General features: G+C 56.4%; 1 protein-coding gene across 2 annotated transcripts; it reads right to left on the reverse strand.

Moving 5' to 3' along the window:
* Positions 1-348: 348 nt before the first annotated feature.
* Positions 349-22375, reverse strand: HID1 (HID1 domain containing). 2 transcript variants are annotated; one of them, XM_008997726.4, is made up of 19 exons: positions 22202-22375; positions 15272-15421; positions 14529-14699; positions 13567-13680; positions 12824-12930; positions 12450-12566; positions 10649-10871; positions 10500-10556; positions 9539-9679; positions 9302-9392; positions 8959-9110; positions 8774-8852; positions 5909-6073; positions 4194-4421; positions 3698-3804; positions 3165-3245; positions 2132-2223; positions 1808-1966; positions 349-1556 (listed from the first exon to the last, which is right to left on the reverse strand). In XM_008997726.4, exons 1-19 carry the CDS (start codon positions 22265-22267, stop codon positions 1493-1495), a joined length of 2364 nt encoding a protein of 787 aa, XP_008995974.2. In that variant the 5' UTR covers positions 22268-22375; the 3' UTR covers positions 349-1492. The 2 variants fall into 2 exon arrangements, with proteins under 2 accessions (XP_008995974.2, XP_002748762.2); XM_002748716.5 differs by having other exon boundaries at positions 13567-13683.
* Positions 22376-25720: the final 3345 nt, after the last annotated feature.

The raw sequence follows: 25720 nt of genomic DNA on the forward strand, positions 1-25720 counted from the left end.
GCCCAGTGCAAACAGCGGGCTCTGCCTGGGGCGAGGCCAGAGAGGGCAGCCCTGGCCCTGCAGGCAAGGCTCTGCCTTCCTCCTCAACCCCCCTCGAAGTGGAGCACTGGCAACCACAGGCCCTCCCAGCGCTGTCTCAGTGGCCTTTCCAGTGGGCTCTTTCTCTGGGTGGCAACAGCCCAGGGGCCCAAACCCTAGGTGACAGGGTCTAATCCTGCTTTCTCACCCAAGAAAATGAAAAATGCTGGTTCCCAGTCGTGCACTGGGGGCCCCCTGGGGTGCAGAGTCCCCAGCTCCCCTGAAGACAAGAGCCATGCCTGGCCCCGCGCCTCAACCACAGAGTCAGAGTGTGGAGTGGGAGGTTTTATTGTAAAGAGGCCGATTGTACAGAGCAAAGATTGTTCTGACACAGGGGTTGGGGGGCAGGACCCAGAGGTCTGAGCCAGGGTGCAGGATGAGGAGTGGCATCGCCCCATCCACAGTGGGCAGGGCAGGGAGGACTAAACGGCTGCCCCCAGTTCTCTTCCCTGCCCCCTATTACTGGGTAAGAGAGATCCAGGAGAATACAGCAGAAGCCCCTCACCACCCAACACCACACGCCAAGGGTACTGGAGGTGCCCCAGCCTGGCTTTTGCGGTCAGCCAGCTCCAAGCCTCCTTGAGGAGCAGCCTGGCCACATCTCTTTCCCCTGGAGCCTGGAACAGCCGGCTCAAGCACCCCTCACCCTGCCCAGGCCCCTCAAGGGACAGCCCATGGTTCGTTGGTCAAACCCCTAGGGCACAGTGACCCAGTGGCTTCTGCCTCTGGGGCTGGGCAGCATAGGAATGGGAGCACACTAGGTGGGAGCGCACTGAGGGACAGCGCTGAGCCAGTTCTTGAAGAGGGAGTCCGGGCCAGGTGTGGTGGCTCACGCCTGTAATCCAAGCACTTTGGAGGCCAAGGCGGGCAGATCACCTGAGGTCGGGAGTTCAAGACCAGCCTGACCAACATGGTGAAACCCCGTCTCTACTAAAAATACAAAAACTTAGCTGGGCATGGTGGCTCGTGCCTGTAATTCCAGCTACTCGGGAGGCTGAGGCAGGAGCATTGCCTGATCCCAGGAGGCGGAGGTTGCGGTGAGCTGAGATTGCGCCATTGCACTCCAGCCTGGGTAATGAGCAAAACTCCGTCTCAAAAAAAAAAAAAAAAAAAAAAAAGAGGAAGGAGTCCAAGTGTTGGGAGCGTGGTCTCTGGCGGGGGCATAGCCCCAGAGATGGGGCTCCTGTGAGTCCAGCTGAGGGGATCAGAGCTGGTCCTGAGGGCTGAGGCGATCAGAGCTGGTCCACATTGTCCTGGTCACAGGAGTCTCTGGGGCCTGACACTCAGGACTCGGCCACTCTGCCTGTCCCAGGCCCTGATCGTGGTCATTTAAAGCTCAGAATGGTGGGTGGGGGAAGCCTTAGGGACCAGGGCCCCACCCTCCCCTAGACTGAGTGCCTCGCCGACTCCATCCTCACACCCGCTGTATCTCAAACAGCTTCACGTCGGTGTCATACCAGACAGGGGGGTCCACATTCCTGTGGAGGAAATGGGGGGTTACCTGGGTGCCGGGACATCTTGCAGACAAGGCACCGGGAGGAGCTGGGCGGCAGGAATGGCCAAGCCAGCCCTTTCTATCCCGGTGCCCACCCTCAAGCAGGCAAGGCAGCCTTAGTCGACTGTCTCAACGTGAAGTCCACCACAGGTGGTGGGGCCCGGAGCAGAGGTCCCTGCTGAGACCTGCTGGACAGGCTCTCAGGTGGACACCACCCCACCCCCCGGGGCCCACCTCAGATAGATGACGCCCCACATGTAGGTTCGGAACCACATGGCAGTGCCCGAGTTGGCCTGGTACTTGCGGATGAGGATGGGGTGGGGCACGGGTAGCAGCCCCACCAGAGTGCCATGTTGCAGGAACCGTAGGATCTCAGACTCATCCGTCAGGCCCCTATCGAGAGAGGGTGTCTCCAGCACACTCACACGGTCTAGGTGAGCAGAGGGATCACCCTGGAACCCCAAGACCCGTGCTTTCCATCACACGCTCACCTGAGCCTAGGTTTGCCCCGCCCAAAGCCCACCTGCCCGCGCTCTGGCCTGCTGGCACCCAACTCACTTGTCAATGCAGATCTTCTCCACCTGCGGAACCAGCACCTGCAGAAGCCTCATGATGGTCTGCAGTGGCAGCTTCGACTTCCAGGACAGGACCTGGGGACGGACCGGTTCCTGGGGCTGGGAAAGCAGCCCCCGGAGGCTGCAAGGCAAGCCTGACCCTGACCCAGCACCACGGGCTCCCCAAGGCAGAAAGTGCCCCTGCTCCCCGCAGCACAGGCCTGGCACCAAGCAGCCAGGTGTGGTGGTGCATGCCTGTAGTCCCAGCTACTCGGGGGCTGAGGTGGGAGAATTGCTTGAGCCCAGAAGATGGAGGGTGCAGTGAGCTGAGATCATGCCACTGCACTCCAGCCTGGGCAACAGAGCCTCACACACACAAAAAATGTCAGATGCCCTGTAAGAGGGCAATCCTCCCTGCCTGCCCCCATCCCCAGCTCTGAGCTCCACAGGGCAAGAAGCAAAGCTTTGTTCCCCACTGTATTCCCTGCACCCAGGTACACTGCCGGTGCTCAGTAAATGTACCAAGCAGGATCCGGGAACAGTTAATTGTTATTAATGGCAAGCACCATGGCCCTGCATTAGGCTGTGCCACGTGCCTCTCGGGAGACTGTCGCCTTTAGCCCTCACAATATCATGGTCAGGCAGGGACGGCAATTATCCCCGTTCCAGTGCAGTCAGCGTGATCTCAGGAGACACAGCAGGTGGGGATGAGATTCAGGGAAGGAAGTGGGAAAGAGTGATTTATTAAGGAAGAGAACACTGTGGGCACTGGAGCTTAATCCTGCTAGGGACTCTGGCAATCATGTAGACAGAGGAAGCAGCTGAGCCAGAGAGAGGCCAAACATGTGGGATGTCACCCAGTGGAAGGACTGACCCGGAGGCAGGCTCCTATGCCAGGGTCCTTTGATTCGGACACATAGCCATCTTCAATGAGTCTTCACTGAGCTTCCCTGGGCCAGGGAGCCCCAAGCCAGCTCCCACCCCAGTGCCATCTGCCCACACCCCAGACCCCGCTCGCCGGGCATGGGGTCCCTCACCCATTCCGGCGTTGGGCTCCACTGCCCACTGGCTGATGAGCTGGACAGTCGCCGCTGCTCCCTCCATGCCTGGCTGGACTCCTGGCCCCCAGAAAGAAACAGGGGTGAGGTATGGAGGGGGTGGGTGAGGGGTGGGGGGCAATGAGTTCTCTCTACTGGCAGCTGGAAATCCCACAAAGGAGAAGGCCCAGCCCAGCAGCCTTTGCCCCGGGCCCCAGGCCCAGCCCAACCTAGTGACAGGTTTAGGGCCAGCGGCTGACAGGGCAGGCTGGGTAAAGGCCAGCTCAGATAAGGCCGAGGGATGAGAAGTCTGAAGGCCAAGGGCTTTGCCAGGACCAGTAAACAAGGGAGGGGTCTATGAAAGGTCCCTACCCCCAAGGGAGTCAGCAGCACTGACCCTGATGCCCTGGGCACTGGGTGCTTGCCCCTCTCCTGCAGGTGACCCCAGAGCGCCCCAGCCCAGCCCCCACTGCAGAAGCCAGGGAGGAAGGGAAGGGCAGCCTCGCCCAGCTCCAGGAGTCCCCATCACCCACCCCCTTGGCCGGGCTGCCGTCCTCCGAGCTCTGCTGGGGCTCAGGCTCCAGGGACCTCAAGGTGCCATCCTCTGACACCTGGGACTTCTCAGTCAGCTTGTCAATGCCTGGGCAGGGCACAGGTGGGAGTGAAAACCCCCTTCTAGCCCTTCTTCCACCCACTTTATTTTTTATTTGTGTTTGTATTTTACCCCTGCTTCCCTCTGGAATTTCTGTTGGTTCTAGAGGCAGTATCTGATCACTGCAACGTCCTCTCCTGTGCCCACCTCTCCACAGTCTACACTTGCCCTGAGGCTCTGCCCCCAACACCAAGCTACCCATGCTAAGCCCACCCAGTACCCTCCCCATCCCTGTTGCCCAGCCCCATCCCCTCAGCTTTCCAATGCAAGACACACTCTTTGCCAGAGATGGGGGTGACACCCTGAGGTCACATCCTCATGTCTCTCCCCCAGCCACACCGGTATCCATGCTCTTCTTCCACCCACTCACACCAGACCTGGAGTGGCCACCAGGCTGGTCTTGAGAGTGCCAGGCTCTGCAGGGGCGGCAGGGCGGGAGCCCTCCATGGAGGTGCCCTCCTGTGAGCCGGTACGGGACAGGGGCTCAGGTGTCCGACGGCGCCGCTGCAGGGCCTTGTGGATGGTGGGCAGGTCCGTGGGCAGGTTGGCCAGCTGGTGGAAGACGCTGCGCTTTCGGATGATGGCATAGACCAGGTTGGAGTTGCCTGTGGGCAGGGAGCATGTCTCGCCTCAGGGAGGCCCCTCCCAATCCCCCATCCAATCGGGGTGGGCTTCCTCGAAGGGGGAGTTTGGAGGACAGAAAGGTGTCTGCCAAAGGGGTTGGGGATGGTACAGGGAGCCCAAGAGAGGGTGCTGGGCCAAGGCTGGCACTGGCTATGTGTGCCCACTATGGCTATCCCAGGATGTCAGGCCTGAGCACCCCACAACACCCCTCCCCAGTGCCCAAGACGCCCCCACAACCCAGCACTAAAGGGCTAACACCTGGCAAAGAGGGCAGGCCCCAGGACGGCAGTGTCCACACCAGGCCAGCCATTAAATATTCTGACTCTCTCCCCAAGCAAGGTGCCAGGAGGAGTCTCTGCCATCCATCCCCGCCGCTGACCTCTCCTGGCTCTGGTCCTGCCTCCTGCCATACTCCTCCACTTTCAGCTCCACATCCCACCAGCAGGGCCTTTGCACATGCTGTCTCCTCCCCCACCTTGCCCCTAGTTCTCCCTCAGAGATCACGGCAAATTTGACTGACTTTGGAAATAGCAATAATAAAAATGGATTGTTTTTCAGTTGCCAGGCGCTGTGCTAAGTGCCTTCTCGGGGTTATTTTGTTCAGTCTCCCCAACACTCTCTGAGACAGGGACTCTTAGAACCATTGTTACAAGCACCTTACATATGAGGGAACAGAGGCTCAGAGAGGTCAGATGACATGCCCCAGTCACAGGGCCAAGTGGCAAGGCTTGAAGTGACAGCCGGCAGCCAGGTGTCTGTGACACTCGGCAGATAGCTGCTGAGACACCCATCAGGGTCTCACTACTCTGCACTTCCCTTTTATCCCATTTCAGGCCGGACATGGCGGCTCATGCCTATAATCCCAGCATTTTGGGAGGCCAAGGCGGGTGGATCTTTTGAGGTCACAAGTTTGAGACCCTGACTGGCCAACTTGGTGAAATCCCACAAAGGGAAAGGTCCAGCCCAGCAGCTCATGCCCATAACCCCAACGCTTTGGGAGGCTGAGGCAGGCAGATTGCTTATCTCTACTACAAATGCAAAAAGGTAGCCAGGTGTGGTGGGGGGCATCTGTAATCCCAGCTACTTGGGGGACTGAGGCAGGAGAATCGCTTGAACCCGGGGGGTTGGAGGTTGCAGTGAGCCAAGATCGCGACACTGCACTCCAGCCTGGGCGACAGAGTGAGACACCCTCACACACACACAAAAGTCAGATGCCCTGTTAGAAGGTAATCATCTGTTTGAAGGCTCCCTGCCTGCCTGCATCCCCAGCTGTGAGCTCCACAGGGCAAGAAGCAAAGCTTTGTTCCCCACTGTATTCCCCGCACCCAGGTACACTGCCGGTGCCCAATAAATGTACCCTGAATGAAAGAACCAGGGCAGAAGGCCATCTCCTGGACTGTGCCCTCCTTAGGTAGGAAGGAGGTCCACTGGCCACCCTGATGGCCAGGGCCTCAGGCTGGTGCCTCACCATCAAACTGGTACTGGATGATGTTGTTGAAGACCTCCAGGAGGAAGAAGACCAGGTGGTGGTTCTGGGCAGCAGAGAAGAGGAACCAGGTGGTGGAGAAGGCCTCCAGCAGGTGCAGCAACTTGTTGGCAGTCACCATGGACAGGCTCTTGAGGTAGGGGGACACTGTAGGGGAGGAGCCAGCTCACTCCTGGGCACCCCCAGCCATCCCTGCACATCCTGGGTCTGAGTGACACAACATCCTCCTGTTCCCAATCCCTTCCTTCTCCCTGCAGAACCAGGAAGACCAAGGCCCGAGAGGCCGAGTCTACACTGGCCATACTCCATGTAGAGTCCTGGGAGGCAGTGAGACCCCCACCCTCACCCCTCGACCAGGAAGACAGCTGTCCTGCTTACAAAGCCATATGCATCCCACCTGTGCCAGCCGCCATTCCCACGCCAAGAGGGAGGCAGGGCACAGACAAGATCATCCCCATTTTATGGATAGGGAAACTGAGGCTCCAAGAAGGTTATAAACTTGGCCCGAGTTCCCCAGTAATGAAATGATTGGGCAGGGATACAAACTCAGGACTTTAAATCTTTCTAGAACGTCAAGCTGCCATGTCACTAGAGATGTATTCTGGGGCACACCCAGCCTGAAGTTCCCTGCTGACCTGCACACTTCCTTGTCTTGTGTCATTTTCCCTCACTAGGCTGAGGGCTCCACATGCCAGGGACCAGGGTTGTTGTGTTCACAAATGCATCCTTGGAATTGGCTCAGTTAAGATTTGTGAGATGGGGCCGGGAGCAGTGGGAGGCCGAGGTGGGCAGATCACAGGTCAGGAGTTTGAGACTAGCCTGACCAACATGGTGAAACCCTATCTCTACTAAAAATACAGAAAAAAAAAAAAAAAAATTAGCCAGGCATGGGGGTAGGCCCCTGTAATTCCAGCTACTTAGGAGGCTGAGACAGGAGAATCACTTGAACCCAGGAGGTAGAGGTTGCAGTGAGCTGAGATCATGCCATTGCACTCCAGCCTGGGCAACAGAGCGAGACTCCATCTCAAAAATAAATAAATAAATAAATAAATAAAATAAAGATTTGTGAAATGGAGCCAGAGAGTGAACCAGGAGGGGAAGGGACAGTTCTGGACCCAGAGCTTACAACCCCCAGCTAGAGGCCTCTACCACCACACACTATCCACCCTGCACTCTAAACCAGACCACAGACAGGCCAGCCACCCCTAGCCACAACCATCCTCTCCAAAACATGTTCACATTGAAGGCATTTTGCCCTAGCCCATGGCCGCCTGCCTTGCTGGGTCCTGAACCCCAGGGAGCCTGGCCCCTCCCGTTTCCTCTCCCCAGCAGCTGTGTGCAGTCCTTCTGGGGGGTCTGGAGGGGGAGGGCAAAGGCAGAAAGGGTGGGGTTGCTACATCCCCATACTGTGTGACACCAATTGTCCAAACCTGTACTGCTTAAGACGGTGGATACCAGCCACATGTGGCCACTTTGTGCTTGAAGCACGAAGCTAGTCCTAACATGTGTGCTACATGTATGAAACACAGAAGAGGCCAGGCACAGTGGCTCACACCTATGTAATCCCAGTACTTTGGAAGGCAGAGGCAGGAGGATCATTTGAGCTCAGGAGTTCGAGACCAGCCTGGGAAACATAGTGAGACCCTGTCACTATAATTAGAAATAAAATGAAATATGGCTGGGTGTGGTGGCTCATACCTGTAACCCCAGCGTTTTGGGAGGCCAAGGCAGGCAGATTGCTTGAAGCCAGGGGTTCAAGACCAGCCTGGCCAACATAGCAAAACCCTGTCTCAAGTAAAAATACAAAAGAAAAAATTAGCCACGTGTGGTGGCACATGCCTGTGATCCCACCTACTTAGGAGGCTGAAGCATGAGAATCGCTTGAACCCAGGAGGCGGAGCTTGAGCTGAATGACGATTTTGCCACTGCACTACAGCCTGGGCAACAGAGTAAGACTCTGTCTCAAAAATAAAAAATAAGATAAATAAATAAAATAAAAATGTTATCAGAGTGCCAATGGCTCCTATAAACAGGACTAAACTCCTTCAGATGTCAAAGAAATTGTTAAAATTTAAAAAAAAACATAATATTAACATTAAATATAAATGGAAAAAAAAAAACAGACACAGTGGCTCACACCTGTAATCCCAGCACTTTGGGAGGCCGAGGTGGACAGATCATCTGAGGTCACGAGTTCAAATTAGCTGGGCATGGTGGTGGGCATCTGTAATCCCAGCTACTGGGGAGGCTGAAGCAGGAGAATTGCTTGAGCCTGGGAGGCGGAAGTTGCAGTGAGCAGACATTGTCCATTGCACCCCAGCCTAGGCAACAGAGCAAGACTTCATTTCAAAAAGAAAGAAAGAAAAAGAAAATCTAAGGAGTTTGAGACCAGCCTGGCCAACATGGCAAAACTCTGTCTCTACTAAAGATACAAAAATCAGCCTGGTGTGCTGGTGCATGCCTGTAATCCCAGCCACTCAGGAGGCCGAGGCAGGAGAATCGCTTGAACCCAGGAGTCAGAGGTTGCGGTGAGCTGAGATGGCACCACTGCACTCCAACCTGGGCAACAGAGTGAGAGTGAGAGGGAATATTCAATATCTCATTAGTAATTTTTATATTGGCTACATGTTGAGATGATGGTATTTGGGATATAGTGGATTAGATAAAACATATTATAAAATTGTTATCACCCTTTTTTTTTTTTAACTTGGTTACTATGAACAGTACACAAGTTTGCATTCTTTCTGTGGGCTGGACGGGCTTGAACCCAGGAGCGGGTGGCAGGTTGGCCTGTGGCCTAGCACCACCTGGTGGTGAGCGCGGGGAGGATGGGCTCCGGGCCCCTACCGTTGACCACAATGGTGAGCAGGCAGTCGAAGAGGGGCTGCAGCCGCTGGTGCCCGCTGGTGATGATCTTGTGGAACACCTGTGCCAGGAGGGACAGGGGCACTGTGGGGTCCCTGCTGCCTCCAGACTCAACCAAGAGGACGCCGCCCCTGCACCTCCCGGCCCAGCCGCACGAGCCCCCTCACCACAATGAGCAGGTCGGCGTGGGTCCCCGTGAAGACAGGGATGTCCATGGGCACGCGCACCGAGTAGGGCTTGTTCAGCCGCACCCCGAAGTTCCGCTCCCCGCTCAGAAGCAGCAGGATGAAGACGCCAATGTGCATCAGGCCCACCCGAGCTGTGGCAGGTGGCAGGGGACAGGTCTCTTGAGTGGGAGGAGGAGGGAGGGGCCCAGGCAGGGATGTTTTGGGGCCTCCCTCCTGGGAGGCCAGAGCGCCCCACCCAAGCTCCTGGGAAGCAGGGCAGATGGTCGGCCCTCCATCTGGCCGCCAGGAAACCCCCCAGCATCCCACCCCACCCTGGTCTTACACTGATCGGCCCGGGCGTCGTTGAGGAAGAAGAGGATGGGGACAAGGATATCTAGGACGTCACTGCTCTTCAACACGAAGAAGAGGAATTTCTAGGGGTGCGGGGAGGTATGAAGTAGGCAGAGTTGGAGGGAGGAGCAGCTCTGCCCCAACCCCCTCAGTCTGATGCTGTCCCGGCCCCCCAGTTATTGGGGCCGCGGCTCCCCATCTCCCTGCAGGGCCCTCAAGACTGGCCCACCTTGTTGAAGTCACAGAGCTTCCAGAAGAGAACTAGCAGCTCCTGGTGGAACTGGATCTTCTTGGTGGAGTTGGGCAGGTAGGTCTGGAGCAGGGGGTTGGACAGCAGCCGGGCTATGCCCTTGAGGATGAACTGGAAGTCCTGGGGCGAGGGTAGAGCAGGGGGCCTCTAGCCCAGATCCCTGAAGCTCCAGCTTCCCAGCCCAGGCCCTACACAAATGCCCCCTCCTTCCCCCAGAGCCAGATGCTATCATCCCTAGCTGTCCTAGGGTGACGCTTCAGGAAGCCGAGTCCCTCAGAGGTGTGGACAGCCCTGGCCCCTCCACCAGACTGCAGACTCCCCGTCTACCCCTGGAGCAAGGCTGCTGCTCCCAGTGACCCTCCCCCACCCCGACATACACACACCCTGAACCTCATCCCAGCTCACCTTGACTCATGGTTGACAGGTTCCATCCTTCTACCCCTCCCCAAAATACTCCCTGCCCCCATCACACTGAGGAGCATTCCACTGTTCTGAAGAGCTGCACTTTACTGAGATTGCCACCAGCTGCGCTGTGCTGTACTTTATGCTCACAGGGTAAGAAGGCAGCGAGGGGCCTTTTTTTTAGCTACAGAAGTTAGAACTCTGGGAGTTCAAGCACCTTGCTACCAAGGTCACAAGACACATGAACTGGGAATGCCTGGCCTGAAGTCCTTGTCCACTGTCATTTCCCTCTCTCCCCACCACCTTTGAAATGACATCAGCCACCTCCTCCTAGAAGCCTTCCCAGTTGCCTCTACCCAGGTGAGGCCATCAGCCCTTCCTGCACCTTGAAACTCTCACAGTCCTGCCACTATTTCACTTGGGGTGGCCCCAATCCACAGAGAGCATGGTTCCTTCATGGAGGGGTCAGGATCCCCCATATCCCTGTCTCACTTGCCTCCCCCACCCCCTGCAAAGCCACCGTGGGGACTGGACTTGCCTCCTCACGGTGGATTCGGGACAGGTAGTTCACAAACAGATTCTCGGGGCCTGGAGGCTGCCAAGAGGAGAAGGCCCTGGTGAGCCAGCGTCTTCCCGCAACCCTTGCCCCGGCAGGACCAGCTGGCGCCTCCACACTCCCATGCTTACGTCGGCATCATCCATAGCGGTGCCCGTGGTGGTGCCGTCCACAGTGGGGCTGGCACTGCTGGCGCTGTCGTGGTCCAAGGTGACAATGAGCACCTGGGCAGCCTCCTCCACCAGGGGTTCCCGGTAGTCAGAGAAGAGCAGGTGATTGTAGGGGATCCCGTAGCCCACAGGGTCATAGGCACACACGGTGTTGAGGAGAGAGGTGAAGAGGGGGAGGGCATGTCTGCAGCGGGAGAGGGGCGAGGCTGCAGAGGCTCCTCCGGGCCCAGCCCCCTGGCCACACCCCTCTGGCCACATGGGAGGGTCAGCCTCATTCAACAAGTATTTTAGCACCAGGCCAGGGAGTGGCTTGGGAAGAGTGGGTGGGGGAGGCACAGAACCATGATTAAGACACATTAGGGTCTTAAGGGGCAGATACCCTCCATCAGGGCCTCAGAAATGAGACTGGAGGCCCATGGAGAAGACAGCTTCCCCTCAGGGAGCAGAGCCCAGGCTCAGCCAACCAGCTCCCAGGCCGCAGAATGACCCGACTCAGACTCAAGAGATGTCACGGTTCAAGCTGCTCATCTTACAGGTGAGGAAGCTGAGACCCAGAGAGGTTAAGTGAGGGACAAAGGGTCGCAGTTTGCCTGATAAGGCTGGTGAGAAAGAAAACTCTGGCCAGAGTGGCCGGTGGCGGGGTCGTCTGGCTCCCTTCTCTTCTGGAGTAGGGTCAAGGTTGAGCAGAAGGCTAGGAAACCTGAAGAATGAGGCGTGTCGTGTAGGGACCAGAGTCTGGAAGGCAGAGGTCGACCGCCACCTGCTGGGCACTGACCCCGTGCAGCCAACACAGCTCCTGGGGGGAGCTACCTGCTCAAATAACCCTGCCACATGGCATGGGTGACACCCCCCTGTGTTCATGTGTGCCCCACAGTCCATGAGTGCCCTGTGTGGGCGGGGCCTTCCTGCCCTTCGGGGTATTTGTCACACACACACCCCGACCCACTCTCTGAACTGCATGGTCCCATGTGGCAGCCTCAAGCCACATGAAGCTGTCGAGCCCTTGGAATGTGGCCGATCAGAACCAAGACCTGCTGTAAGTGCAAAATACACACGGGATTTTCAAAGCCTGCTATGAAAAGGGGATATAAAACAGCTCAATAATGTTAAGATACTGATTGCATGTTAAATGCTAAAGTTTGAGGCATATCGGGTTATATGACATGTATTATTACTTAATTTTAATTTTTTTTTTGAGATGGAATTTCCCTCTTGTCGCCCAGGCTGGAGTGCAGTGGTGCGATCTCAGCTCACTGCAACCTCCCGGGTTCAAGTGATTCTCGTGCCTCAGTCTCCCACGTGGCTGGGGTTACCACCACGCCCCGCTGATTTTCGTAATTTTAGTAGAGACGGGGTTTCACTATGTTGGCCAGGCTGGTCTCAAACTCCCAACCTCAGGTGATCCGTGCACCTCAGCCTCCCAAAGTGCTGGGATTACAGGTGTGAGCCACCGCGCCCAGCCCAATGTTACTTTTTAACGTTTTAAAATGTTCAGATTGCACTCGTGGTTTGCAAACTATTTTACTGGGCAGGCGGCTCTTGATGGAGGACCCAGGCACGGATCACTGAGGGGCCCCCAGATTCTGTCCTGTTTGGGACTCCAAGGAGAGACTGACAGGGCTGGTTTAAGGTGTGGCTGGTACGATACAGTTCTTCACCACCAGGGGGCAGCACCTCCCCTCAAACAAGACCCGGGCGGCGAGCGGGCTCAGCTCTGGGTTGACTGGAATAAGAAAGAGCCGAAAAGGCCAGGGGCCCTCACCTGTTCTCCGTGGAACAAAAGAACTGAACCCATGGGTTGGTGCTGCCACTTTCCGGAGCTGGGGGCAGATACATGGCCTCGGAGAAGCACGTCAGCAGCAGTTTCAGAAGCTCCATCCTTGGGGGGCAGGGAAGGGTAGGGTACCTTGGGATCCCAGCCCTCCCTCGGAGATGCTGCCCACCCAGCGCAGCAACCCCGCCCAGGTCCGTGGAAGGAAGTGATCCCCGTCGACCCCTGTAAGCCCAAGGGCGGATTACAGGTGAGGACGGTCTCCTGGGGAGACCCCATGGGCTCTCTCTGAGTGGTGCAGGAGTGGGGGGGTGCTGGCCCGGGGTCCAGCTGCACCTAGGGCTCTGGGTCTGGGCAAAGCTGACCGGTTCATGTCGTGGATGTAGTTGGGCTGGGGGGAGTGAGCGAAGCCCACACCAGCCTCCCAGATGTATTCGCAGCTGTCCAGGGAGTGGACGTCCTCTGCCGAGTCCTGGGGACGGGGCCAGGAAAGGCCGGGTTAGGGGGTGAGAGGTGAGCAGCCTGGGTCAGAACCCGGCCACCTCAAGCCTTGTACAGTCCCATGGGCAGAGACCCCCAATTCTCCTAAAGACAGGTCCCCAAAATGCCCCAGCCCTCGTGCACAGGGCAGGGGCGAATATTCTCAGGCCTGTTGAAAACTCATTTTTCTTCCATCTCACACTGATTTTTTCATTTGCTCGGTCCAGTTTGGGACAGGGAGAGAGGGAGGGGGCAGGCAGGGAATCCAGTGCCCCTAGTGGGGGGGTGAGCAGAGAACACTCAAGGTGGAGTCCATGCCACTACAGGAAGCGAGAGTGCCAGGCCTCCTGTGTCCCAGCCCCGAACCCCCACACACCCTGGGCAGGCAAAGACAATGGGTGTCTGTACCCAGCTATCAGAAGGCGCCCAGCCGGGCCAGCCCCATCTGGCTTCCCTCCAGCTGTACCAGCTACCACCCTCTACCCAGGCCCACATGTGCCAGGCAGCTCAGCTCTCCTGGAGCCCCCCGGCCCCCAATGCATCCCACCCAAGGGAACTCCAACTGGCCTGGCCCCAAGCCAGGACCAGAGCCTGTCCCGGCCTGGAGGCGGGGGCTGGGGGCCCTCACCACAGTGCTCCTCCGGTGGCTCTGGACCGTGAAGTCCGGGCAGAACAGCAGGTCAGCAATGGCCAGGAGCAGGGACTCAGCCAGGGGCCTGGCATTCTCGTCATCGTCTTCTCCCTGCTGAGGGCACAGCACCCACAGGCTGCCTCAGGGAGAGTTGGCCAGGGAGAGGTGGCCCAGGGCTTGGGGGGTGGTGGAGGACAGGACTGAGCCCAGGCAAGCACCCATGGGCAGAGGAATGAAGGAAGAGGAAGTGGACTCCTGGTTGCCCCAAACCTCCCAAGGCAGAAGCGGGGCAGAGCAGGGAGCTGGGCCAGGGGCAGCAAGGGAACCTCCCCTACTGACTGGAGGGGGCGGGGCAGGAACAGCAAGGGAACCTCCCCAACTGACTGGAGGGGGCAGGGCAGGAACAGCAAGGGAACCTCCCCTACTGACTAGAGTGGGCGGGGCAGGAACAGCAAGGGAACCTCCCCTACTGACTGGAGTGGGCGGGGCAGGAGCCGCAAGGGAACCTCCCTTACCGATTGGAGGGGGCTGGGCAGTGACCCCAACCCCAGGAGTCTCAGCCCTGCTAGGAATCACTATGTCATACCCCTCAGCACCTCACCTGGAGATAAACCCAAGGCAGGTGGGCAGGTGGTGTGGGGGAGAAAGGACAGTACGGTCCCTCTCTGGCCCTCAGAGGGCCCAGCTACTCTGCCCCTGCCTCTGCCCAGTGACCCTTGGCTCTCAGCTTCTCTCTACAGTCTACTTCCTCTGGACTGTGGGGGCAGAGACCACTATGGGAAAAGAGCTGAAGGCCCAAGGAGGTGGCATCAAACACCATCCCTCAGCAGTACCCACTGGCCCCACCCCTGCGCTTCCCAAATCCCAGAGAGGCTTGGAGGAGCATGGCCCGCCCTGAAGGGCACTCTCCCTGTGACCCTGACTCTGCCTCCCACTCAGCCCTGGCCAGGCCAACAGACCCCTCCTCGTCCTGCCCCAGGCACTGTGGACCAGAAGAAGCCCCTCCAGTCGGGATCCTCGAAGATGTAGGGCAGCACACGGGTGAGCAGCCGGCTGCAGTTCAGGACGATCTGCTTCTCCTTCTCCGAATGGCAGCCGCTCTCCGCTCCCTGCACCAGCTTCTCCACGGCCTGTGGGGGCAGGCAGGAGCAGAAGGCAGGCTGGAAGGCGGGGAGGGGACCCTGGCACTTGGAGTCAGGGTGGGCACCCAGGCCGTGGAGGAGAGACAGTGGGGCCGCCTGGCAGGTGGCTCTGCAGTTGCGGTTGGCCTGTATGTCATACACACACACCTGCATTTACTACCCCTGGGGGGCCTGGGACACAGGCCAGAGCAGCTGAGAGCATCGGACAGGCAGAACCCAGCCCACCACTGGATGGCTGAGGCCTAGCTAAGTGACTCTGTCCCAGCCTCAGTTTCCCTATCTGTAAACTGGTGATACTAACAGTACCCACCCCACAGAAGGAGCTGAATGAGCTGATCTTCCAAAGGTTCTCAGTTTAGATGTGGCCTGGAGAAGCCCCCATAAACGAGGCTGCCATGGTCCCTCCCGCAGAGAGAAGAACCACAGAGAGAGAAGTGGGAGAGCTGGGTGAAGCCGCAGGACTGCCTGGACCAGGGGGTGGGAGGGCCTGGATGCCTGCCTTCTCCCACTGTGGGCAGGGAGGGTGGAAGTGTGGCAGCAAGGGTCTGGGCGGCCCTCACCTTGTAGCACAGGGTGGCCAAGTTGGAGGGGGACTCTTCCCGCACAGCCCGGATCTCCGCTGCTGGCACCAGTGCAAACACATCCTGCACTGAGGTGGCTGTGTCTGCCCAGAACTGGTCCCAAAAGGCATCATCGGTGGCTTCCACGGGCTGTGTGGGAACCAAGGGTCCAGAGTTACACGACTCCTAGCCAAAGGGCCCACAGTTTGTCCGAACCATGGCCAGGAGAGACCCCAAGAGGGAAGCCAGGGTCCCCCTACCTCATTCCCGCTGGGGTCCCAGAGCCCTCCCACAGGGGTGGGGGACATCCTTCAGCCACCACAAGCCCTGGCCAGCACAGTCAGGCTAGAGACACCGGGCATACATGGTCAGAGGACAGCTAGGCAGAGTCAGCCAAAGCCCAGCGCCACCCCTGAGGGGCTATGTGATGCTGGTTAAGTCACCATCCTCCCCTGGCAAGGCAGGCTGACCTCCCCACCTGGTCATGGCCCCAGGCCACATCGTTAGGTCAAATGCCCAGGGATCCAGGTCAAGACCAGGCCCTCTCCCCATGGAAAGAAGACAAAGGGGACTCGAACTGTGTTTCAAGTCACCCAAGCTGCCTGCCACAGGCCTCCAGCCTCCGCCCTCTCTCAGCACACCCAAAACAGCTGCCAGATCTGCTGAATTCACCTCTGCGTTCTCACCCCAACTCGCTCCTCTCTGCGCCCACCTCCAGCGCTGCAGCCCAGGCCACCCTTTCCAGGCCTCCCACCTTTAAATCCACCTCCTTCAACCTGGCTCTATGCTGCCAGCAACCCATGAACCACACACAGCACCACAGGAACTGCTTCCTCACCCAGAGCCCTGCAGGGGCTCCCCACTGCCTGCTGGAACAAATCCAAACCTCAGCCTGGCACTCAGCCAGGATCTCACAGAAACATGCCTTATACATACACACAGACACACATGCATACACACCTGTGTCATACACACACACCTGCATTTACTACCCCTGGACTCAACCCTGCTGTCTCTTCTCTTTACCCTCACCAGGGCTGTTCTCTCTTCCCCTCTTCCCCTATGACAATGCATTCCAAAATCCATTCCCAAGGAGGCAACAGGCCTTAAAAACACACATGCCCCGCCAGGCCTGGTGGCTCATGCCTGTAATCCCAGCACTTTAGGAGGCCGAGGCAGGTTGATCACCTGAGGTCAGCAGTTGGAGACCAGCCTGGCCAACATGGTGAAACCCTGTCTCTACTAAAAATACAAAAAATTAGCCAGATGTGGTGGTGGACACCTGTAATCCCAGCTACTCAGGAGGCTGAAGCAGGAGAATCACTTGCACCTAGGAGGCTGAGGTTGCAGTGAGCCGAGATTGTGCCACTGCATTCCAGCCTGGGCTACAAGAGCAAAACCCCATCTCAAAAAAAAAAAAAAGACAAGATATAAAACTTCCCCTAGGATGCTCACAATTTTGTGTTAAATTATACATGAATAAAAGACTAGAAGAAAATGAACCAGAATGTTAATAACAACTCTCTCTCTGGGTGGTTTTAGATTTTTCTTCATATTTTTTGGTAAGAGCACATGTTACTATTTTTTTCCTTTTGAATGTTCATCTATTAAGGGACCAGAGTGCCCACAGCAGGTGTACCTCCTCAGCCCCATCCCTTAAGGCTCCTTCTGAATGTCACTTCCTGAAGACACCTTCCCTGCTCTCTCCAACACAGCTTTTTACCTTCTCTGAAATCCTAGAGCCAAGAAAACCCGAAGGCCCCGCTACCACAAGTCTGCACTACATACACATTACTCTGATCATCAGAAAAACATATATCTTATTTAAAAATAATTCTGGGGCGGGTGTGGTGGCTCATGTCTGTAATCCTAGCACTTTGGGAGGCCAAGATGGAAGAATTGCTTGAGCCCAGGAGTTAAGACCAGCCTGGGCAGCATGACTTTTGTAGAGACCCTGTCTCTACAAAAAATAAAAACAAATTCGCCAGGTGGGCCTGTAGTCCCAACTACTCAGGAGGCTGAGGTGGAAGAATCTCTTGAGCCCAGAAGGTCAAGGCTGCAGTGAGGTGTGATGGCACCACTGCACTCTAGTCTGGGCAACAGAGCAAGGCTCTGTCTCACAAAATAATAATGGCTGGGCAGGGTGGCTCACGCCTGTAACCCCAGCACTTTGGGAAGCAGAGGCTGGCAGACCACGAAGTCAGGAGTTTGAGACCAGCCTGGCCAACATGATAAAACCCCGTCTGTACTAAAAATACAAAAATTAGCCAGGCGTGGTGGCACACGCCTTTAGTCCCAGCTACTCGGGAGGCTGAGGCAAAAGAATCACTTGAACCCAGAGGGAGAGGCTGCAGTGAGCTGAGATTACGCTACTGCACTCCAGCCTGGGTGACAAAGCAAGACTCCATCTCAAAATAATAATAATAATAGGCTAGGCACAATGGCTCACGCCTGGAATCCCAACACTTTGAGAGACCAAGGCATGGGATCATAAGGTCAGGAGTTAGAGACCAGCCTAGGCAACATGGTGAAACCCTGTCTCTACTAAAATACAACAAATTAGCTGGGCGTGGTGGCGGATGCCTGTCCAGCTACTCGGGAGGTTGAGGCAGGAGAATCATTTGAACACAGGAGGCAGAGGGTGCAGTGAGTTGAGATTGTGCCTGAGTGACAGAGCAAGACTCCATCTCCAAATAATAATAATAATGATGGCCGGGCATGGTGGCTCACGCCTGTAGTCCCAACACTTTGGGAGGCTGAGGCAGGTGGACTGCTTGAGCCCAGGAGTTTGAGACCAGCCTGAACAACATGGCAAAATACCACCTCTACAAAAATAAAAAAAATTAGCTGGGCATGGTGGCATACCCTGTCAGCTCAGCTACTTGGAAGGCCGAGGCAGAAAGATCGCCTGAGCCCAGGAGTTCAAGGCTGCAGTGAGCTGTGATTGTGTCACTGTACTCCAGCCTGTGTGACAGAATGAGACACTGTCTCTAAATATTTAATGATAGTAATTCTGTTCTCTGAAGCTACTTCTTCTAAGAAGCCTCCCAGGCCCCAGACTTGCTTGCTCCCACCTAGGAACCTCCATCCCCCACCCACCCCCACCCTGCATAGTTCCAGCCTCCACAGTGTGGGTACATGTGCCTTTATAAAGCCCCATCAGTCCCTGACCTTGCAGGTGAAGCCTATGGCAGATGTTCAGCCAATATTTGTTCCACTGAAGCTGTGTTCAGTCCTGGGGACCCCTTCAGCCTGGCCACAGAGCAGGGCTGAGCACCAGTGGGGCTCTCCAAACTCAGAGCTGGGGTGGCATGCCTCACCAAGGTCCAGGCATACCCCGGCCCACTCCCAGAGCAAACACCTCCACCGCACCCCAGGGAGCTGCAGGGTACCATGTGGCTGTGACTCTCAGTCCCAGAACTGGTAGAGCAAGTTCTTCCCTGGGGGAGCAGAACAAAGGCCAAAGGAGGGCCCTGGGGCTGGGGTTTGCTGGCCCTCCAGCCCTCAGCCAGGATAGCGTCTGGCACTCCCTGGAGTGCAGAGGCATGGAACCACAGTCTGGGTGGCCTGGAGCCAGGGTAGGGTGAGGAACAACATCCCAGAAAACCCACAGAGCCATCTGGGAGCGCCTCTGGGAAGCTACCATCCTTGACACTTTCCCCACCTCCCAGGTAGCTGCTACCCCCTTCAGAGGGGAGAAACTCAGCTAAGTACAAGTCTACATGACCTCTGACCTAGTTCATCAGGCAGTGTCACCAGGGGGGCCAAATCCAAAATGAAGAGAGAGACTCAGGAGGCCTCAGCACAGCCCATTCTGGAAGCAGAGGCAAGATCCTGGCCGTGACAAATTCCAGCCTTGAACCTCAGGAAAAGGCCTTTGTCTCCCTCTTTCCTGAGCTTGGGCGTTCTCTCCTGGTCCCACTGTGGGAGCCTGGACATTCGGATTTGGTGACCACTCGCCCAGACCAAGCCGATGCTACAGGAGTTAGTCAGGGTCACTGAGGCCCCTTAGGCTTCTGATGAGAGAGACGTGGCTCAGCGCCTGCCTCAATGGCCCCAGCTGTCCTCCACCCAACCCAAGGAAGCTTCTAATATCTGATCTTTGAAGAAAGTGTTTTTGCTGGAGGTGGGCAGGCCCCTGCTGCTAGGGCCACAGAAACTGAGCTACCCTAGTGGGAAACTAGATATTCTTCTTCCTTTATTCTTTTTCTTTTGTTTGTTTTTGAGTCAGGGTTATTATGCTCAGTTGCCCACACTGGAGTGAAGTTGTGCAATCATAGCTCACTGCAACCTCAGACTCCTGGGCTCAAGCAGTCCTCCCACCTCAGCCTCCTGTGCTGCTGGTACAACAGGCGTACCTCACCAGGCCCAGCTAATTTTTTTTTTTTTTTTAAGAAATAGGGTCTTGCTCTGTTGCCCAGGCTGGTCTTAAACCCCTGGGCTCAAGCGATCCTCCCGCCTCTGCCTCCCAAAGTGCTGGGATTACAGCCATGGGCCACCACGCCTGGCCAAAATCAGATTTTCTTAACCCAGCTTTTCCAGGCCCCTGCTCAGATCAGACCCCCACTCAGACCTGGGGGACCAGTTGTATCTTTTGACTCTCAGGGCGTGCAGAAGGAAGGTTCCCCAATATACTTGAGCCCCCTAAGCCTGCTCTGGAGGACAGTGTCACCATGTATTCCTATGTACATGCATGTACACATGTGTAAACATGCACCCGCCAGGTCTCATCTGGACTGCAGCAGAGAATTCCAAACAGGTGGGATCCGGGAGAGGGTTCCAGATCTGGGAATATCTCCTCCAGAGCCCCACCTACTCTGAGGAAGGGACAGGAAACAGAGCTGAAGCTGCTGGCTCTTGGGACCAGGGTCAAGCCTGGCCCAGGGTTGGACCGTAGGGCAGGAAAAAAACAGGATGCAGGGCAGGAAGGCGAGGAAGGAGGCACAGCAGTGACACAGGCCCAGGCCACGGGAAAAGGTGCTGGATCTGCCTGTCTGCTGCCCAAGCCACACCCTCTAAGAGCTTGGAACCACATATCATCCTATGGATAACTGGACCGAATTTCCTTGAGGACTCCAAGTGGTAAGATCAGTGATGATCATCTGTGTTCTGGTCCTCACACCCAAGCCACTCAAGCCAGGTCAATTACAGAGTCCAAGGCTTTAGCAGCTGAGGGCCTCTCACTCCAGGCAGCCCAGGCACCCCCTCCCGCCTCCCACAACCTACAGGACCCAGTCAGTGCTCTCCGGAAGGCTGGTCTGGTCTCCAGCCTATCTAAGCTCTATTCCAAGTCTACTCAGTGCCCTCAGCTGGGAAAGAGAACAGCACCATCTCAAGCAGCCCGTCATAGGGCTGTAGCCGGGGAAAGACAGAGGGGCACAGTATTTTAGGGAAAAGGCCTGAGCAGGTAGGAATCTAGGTCACTCCAGATCCTTTGGAACCCTGCTGAGCTGGTCCCACTGGGCCCAGCAAAGGACCCCAGCTGCTGAGCCCACAGTGCAAACCTTCATCAAGGCATTTCTCCCAGGTCAGTAAACATGGGAGCCTGCCTTCCTCCCTGCCGCCCCTCCTCTCCCCGCAACCCCTCTCCTCTCCCCAAAGCCCTACACTGAGGGGCCAGCCCACTTGCCACCTTCCCTGCCACCCACAAATAAAAATTCCATCCCAAGAAAGCCAAGGTCCAAAACAACCCAGGAGCCATGGGGAGTGGAGAAAAGTGTCGTCTGGTCTCTATCAAGTGCCTTTCAGCCAGGATTGGACTCTCCAGAGGCCATGAGCATGTGCAGTGCACCTGACCTTTCCAGGATGGGGAATGAGTGAGGGAACAAGGGCTGGCCCCTGAAGCTTCGACCAGCTGGCTTCCTCCATTCTAGGCTACCCGCCCACAGCAAGAGAGAGCCCTGGAGAGCAGTCAGGTGGGGGCCAGGAAAAAGAAAGGTCCCAGATGGCAGCAGGTCCTGAGTCCCCTAAAAACAGGGGACCTGGAGAGTCAGGGCTGAGCATCTCTGTGGCCAGTGGCCTGCTTCAAAAAGGCAGGAGAGAAGGGGTGGGCAGAGAAGCAGCCTTGCTGGGGCCAAGTAGTGTGTGTTGGGGACAAGGAGGTGGCCATGGGGCCACTTGTGAACTCACAGGAGAGTTATGAGCATGGACTAGGCTGAAGGGTCCCTAGGCCCCTCACCAGCTGACTCAGGACCATCCTCCGGGTCCTCATCCCTGAGCCAGAGAACAGAGGACACAGGCTAACACAGCCTTTCCATAGCAGAGCCTCGGGGGAGACCCCCGAGAGATCCCCAGCTGGGAGGCTGTGCTTGTAGGCCTAGAGACACGTCCCCCTTGCAAGGCTGCCTCGCTGCCAGCCACTCTTTGCGTGTTCCCAGGAAGACCTAGGCCTTCCCTGCCCGCGGGCATCGACCAGGGCCCAGTGAGGCCGCTGCCGCGGCGCACCAGCTGTTTTCCCCACCCGGGCGGGCGCCAGCGAGGCTTTGTTTGCGTTGAGTCAACCAGGACTGTGTGTCCGGGACCCGGGGGCAATGAGGGGCAGGGAGGGGAGTGGACGGTGGATAGGTGGGTAGGGGCAACGGGAAGCTGGAGATGCTAAGCTGGGGACGCCGGGGTGGGGAGGGGGCGGAACAGGGGGCGGACAGCTGTGTCGCCGGCTCGGGGAGTAGGCACACGTCAGCCTAAGGAGGCAGCAGCGGCTTCAAGGAGAGGGGTGTTTCCAGGAGAGGGGGCTGGGGGTGGGGGACTAGGGCCAGGGGATGCTGCTTCGAGATACAGGCCGCGGGGTCCCACTCTGACGCTGGCTTTGGCGTCACGCTTGGGGCCCGCCCGTGCCCCCCAGTCTCCCGGCGAGCCAAGTTCGCGCACCCCCGGCCCTGCCCAGCCCCCAGCCCGGCAGGTGGATGAGGAGGCGGAGGCCCCGTGGCGCACCTGCGTCTTGGTAGTGAGCTGGATCACCGCCTTCCGGAAGTTCAGCTTGGAGTCGGTCGACCCCATGTCGCTGGAGCCCGCTCCTGCACGGCCCCAGCCCCGACTCCAGCCTGGGCTCCGGCTTCAGCTCCCGCTCCAGCTCCCCTGCCCCCGCGGCTCTCGCTGGAGACTAGCGGCGCGCCCCGCCCCCGGCCCGCGTCGGCCCCGCCCCTCGCGGCCCCGCCTCGACAGGCCCCGCCCCCGCATGGCTCCGCCCCCTGCACCTGCCGCGCCGGCCACCCACGACCCCCAGAGTCCGCGACTACGACCCCGCCGCCGCATGCCCGGTGCACTCAGCTCCCACCCAGAGCCTCGGCGCTCTTCCTTCTGCGTCGGAGCCTTGTCCCCGCCGCTTCCATCTCCCCGCAGCCACGCAGTCCGCAGAGCCCAAAACCCTCCTCTCAGCTCGTCCCCCGCTCCTGTCCTCACCCTTCATCCCCGCTCGGGCCCTGAACCCACGTCTCAGCCGGCCCTCTACACCCCACTTTTGTCCTTTCCAGTCTGTCTTTCCCATTCATGTTTTCTGAGCATCCACTCTCTTGGATCCCCCTTTTTCTGACCTGTCAAACACACGTGTTCAGACAGTCCCGCAGTTACTGCGACCACAAGCTCTAGGATCGGCCCTGGGTTATGAGAGAGGGAGCCGGTGACTCAGTTTCCCTGCTCCAGGAAAGCAGCTCCTCACCTCAATGAGAGCGGGAAGTCCCTCGAGGTCCCCACCGCTCTCTGGCCACCTGCCTTCCCAGAGAATCCTTTGAGATTCATCCATTTCGACAAATGTGCTGAGGGTCTGGTATTTGCCAACTCTGTGTCAGGGACCGGCGCAGGCGACATAAGTCGCTCTGTCACCCGGGCTGTAGCGCAGTGGTGCAATCTCTGCTCACTGCAACCTCCACCTCCCGGGTTCAAGCAATTATCTTGTCTCAGCCTCCTGAGTAGCTGGGACCACAGGGACCCCACCCCCACCATGCCCAGCTAACTTTTTTGTATTTTTAGTAGAGACAGGGTTTCACCATGTTGTCCAGGCTGGTCTTGAACCCCTGACCTCAAATGATCCACCCACCTCAGCCTCCCAAATTGCTGTGATCACAGGCGTGAGCCACCACACCCAGCCCTATTATTTATTTATTATTCATTCATGCATTCATTTTAGAGACAGGGTTTCACTCTGTTGCCCAGGCTGTAGTGCAGTGGTGCAAGCATAGCTCATTGTAGCCTCGAATTCCGGGGCTCAGGCAATCCTCCTGCCTCAGTCTGCCAAGTAGTTAGGACTACAGGTGTATACCACCATGCCCAGCTAATTTTTTTTCCATTTTTTGTATTAGATGGGATCTTGCTACATTCAGGCTAATCCCAAACTCCTGGCCTCAAGGGATCCTCCCACCTCAGCCTCCCAAAGTGCTGGGATTACAGAAGTAAGCCACCATGCCTGGCCCCTGGGTGCTTCAAAAGGATGTGACATTCGCTTAAAGAAGAATTCCACAGGTGAAAAATGAGTGCTGCACCATCTGGGAGCAAAAGTGTGGCGGGGAGAGGAGCGAGTGCTGGGGGAAAGAGGAGTGCGAAGGGCATTGCCATTTCACTGAACAAACACTCCACAGGGCAATCATAGGATAGCTCTAGCCTTTGTCCAGAGGTGGGTTTTCCCCACCCTGGGCAAAATCCTTGGCAGGTTTCGTGGCTTTTCTAATCATTCCAAGATAATGAATGAATAGTTCCTTTATTTGGCATTTAAAAAAAAAATCCAGTCTATTCTACAAATCACTCAACCCCAGTCCAGGCCAGAGTGACATTAAAAACTCTCAATCGTAATCACTAGTGAAATGCAAATTGAAACCACAGTAAGATAACACTACATACCTAGTACGATGACTTAAAAACTGGCAGTACCACATGCTGACAGTTTCTTTATTTATTTATTTTTATTTGTTGAGACAGGGTCTCTCTCTGTTGCCTAGGCTGAGTGCAGTGGCACAATCACAGCTCACTGCACCCTCTATCCCAGGCTTAAGCAGTCCTCCCACTTCAGCCTTCCAAGTATCTGGCACTACAGGTGCACACCATAATGCCCGGATAATTTTGTATTTTTTGTAGAGATGGGGTTTTGCCATGTGGTCCAGTTGGTCTCAAATTCCTGAGCTTAAGCGACCCTCCCGCCTGGGCCTCCCAAAATACTGGGATTACAGACAGGAGCCACAGCGATTGGCCTTTAAAAAGAAAAAAATAATAATAAAGCCAAGTGAAGGTATGAAGGAGGAGGAGGAGAAAATAATTAAGAACTGTTGCTAGGCTTGGTGCAGTGGCTCACGCCTATAATCCCAGCACTTGGGAAGCTGAAGCAGGGGGATCAGGAGATCAGGAGTTCGAGACCAGCCTGACCAACATGATGAAACTCGTCTCTACTAAACACACAAAAAGTAGCCAGGCATGCTGGCATGTCCCTGTAGTCCCAGCTACTCAGGAGACTGAGGCAGGAGAATCACTTGAGCCTAGAATGTGGAGGCTGCAGTGAGCAGAGATTGCACCATTGCACTCCTCTAGCCTGGGCAACAGAGCAAGACTCCATCTCAAATAAAAAAAACAAAAACTGTTGCTAACAGCCACTCCAGGTGAAATTTTACCCCTTTGGCCTTGCCCATCACTCAGAGCCATTTCTGTGGTTTGCAACCAGGAACTCCAAGTGACATGGAAATATTACTGGATTTAAGTGAGTCTGCCCTCACCTAGCCTAGGGGGTCTTCTTCCACTCAGGTGGACATTCTCCTCCTTAGATCATCTTCATGCCAGGAAATCTTACAAGGTCCCTGTGCATTCACCACCATGTCATGGAAAAAAACATAACATTGTCCTGAGGAACCTGACCACTAACACACCTGAGTGGAAAAACACCCACTCTTCCCTACCCTTTGTTTACAGTCTCTAAGTTAAGCCAAACATCCTTCCTGATTCCACCAGCAATCATGTTTTTAAAATGCTGTTGTTTTCCAGTGATGCATATTGGTATCTGTAGCAATGAAATGGGGATTTGCTTTTAAATATACTGCAGCAGGCTGGGCACAGTGGCTCACACCTGTAATCCCAGCACTTTGGGAGGCCAAGATAGGCGGATCACGAGGTCAAGAGATCGAGACCATCCTGGCCAACATGGTGAAACCTTGTCTCTACTAAAAATACAAAAATTAACTGGGCATGGTGGCATGCACCTGTGGTCCCAGCTACTTGGGAGGCTGAAGCAGAAGAATTGCTTGAACCCAGGAGGCAGAAGTTGCAGTGAGCCGAGATTGCGCCACTACACTCCAGCCTGGCTACAGAGCAAGACTCCATCTCAAGAAATATATGTATACTGCAGCAAAGAAAGACAATGTGTTCCACCCTTGTCTCTACTTTTGTGTGTGTGTGTCAACTTTTATAGCAAACCTTTTGAGAAATAAGTCTGGATGTGTGGAGAAAAAACATTCTTAGTAAATAAAACAGAGCTTA

This window comes from Callithrix jacchus, chromosome 5, assembly GCF_049354715.1.
Source record: "Callithrix jacchus isolate 240 chromosome 5, calJac240_pri, whole genome shotgun sequence".
NCBI lineage: Eukaryota > Metazoa > Chordata > Mammalia > Primates > Cebidae > Callithrix > Callithrix jacchus.

Excerpts from the sequence above, each read along its gene's own strand:
- HID1 (XM_002748716.5), bottom strand. The coding sequence starts at position 22,267 with ATGGGGTCGACCGACTCCAAGCTGAACTTCCGGAAGGCGGTGATCCAG. Across the intron at positions 15,422-22,201 it reads AGCTCACTACCAAGACGCAG|CCCGTGGAAGCCACCGATGA; the intron begins GTGCGCCACGGG and ends GTTCCCACACAG. Across the intron at positions 3,805-4,193 it reads CAGCCTGGTGGCCACTCCAG|GCATTGACAAGCTGACTGAG; the intron begins GTCTGGTGTGAG and ends TGCCCTGCCCAG.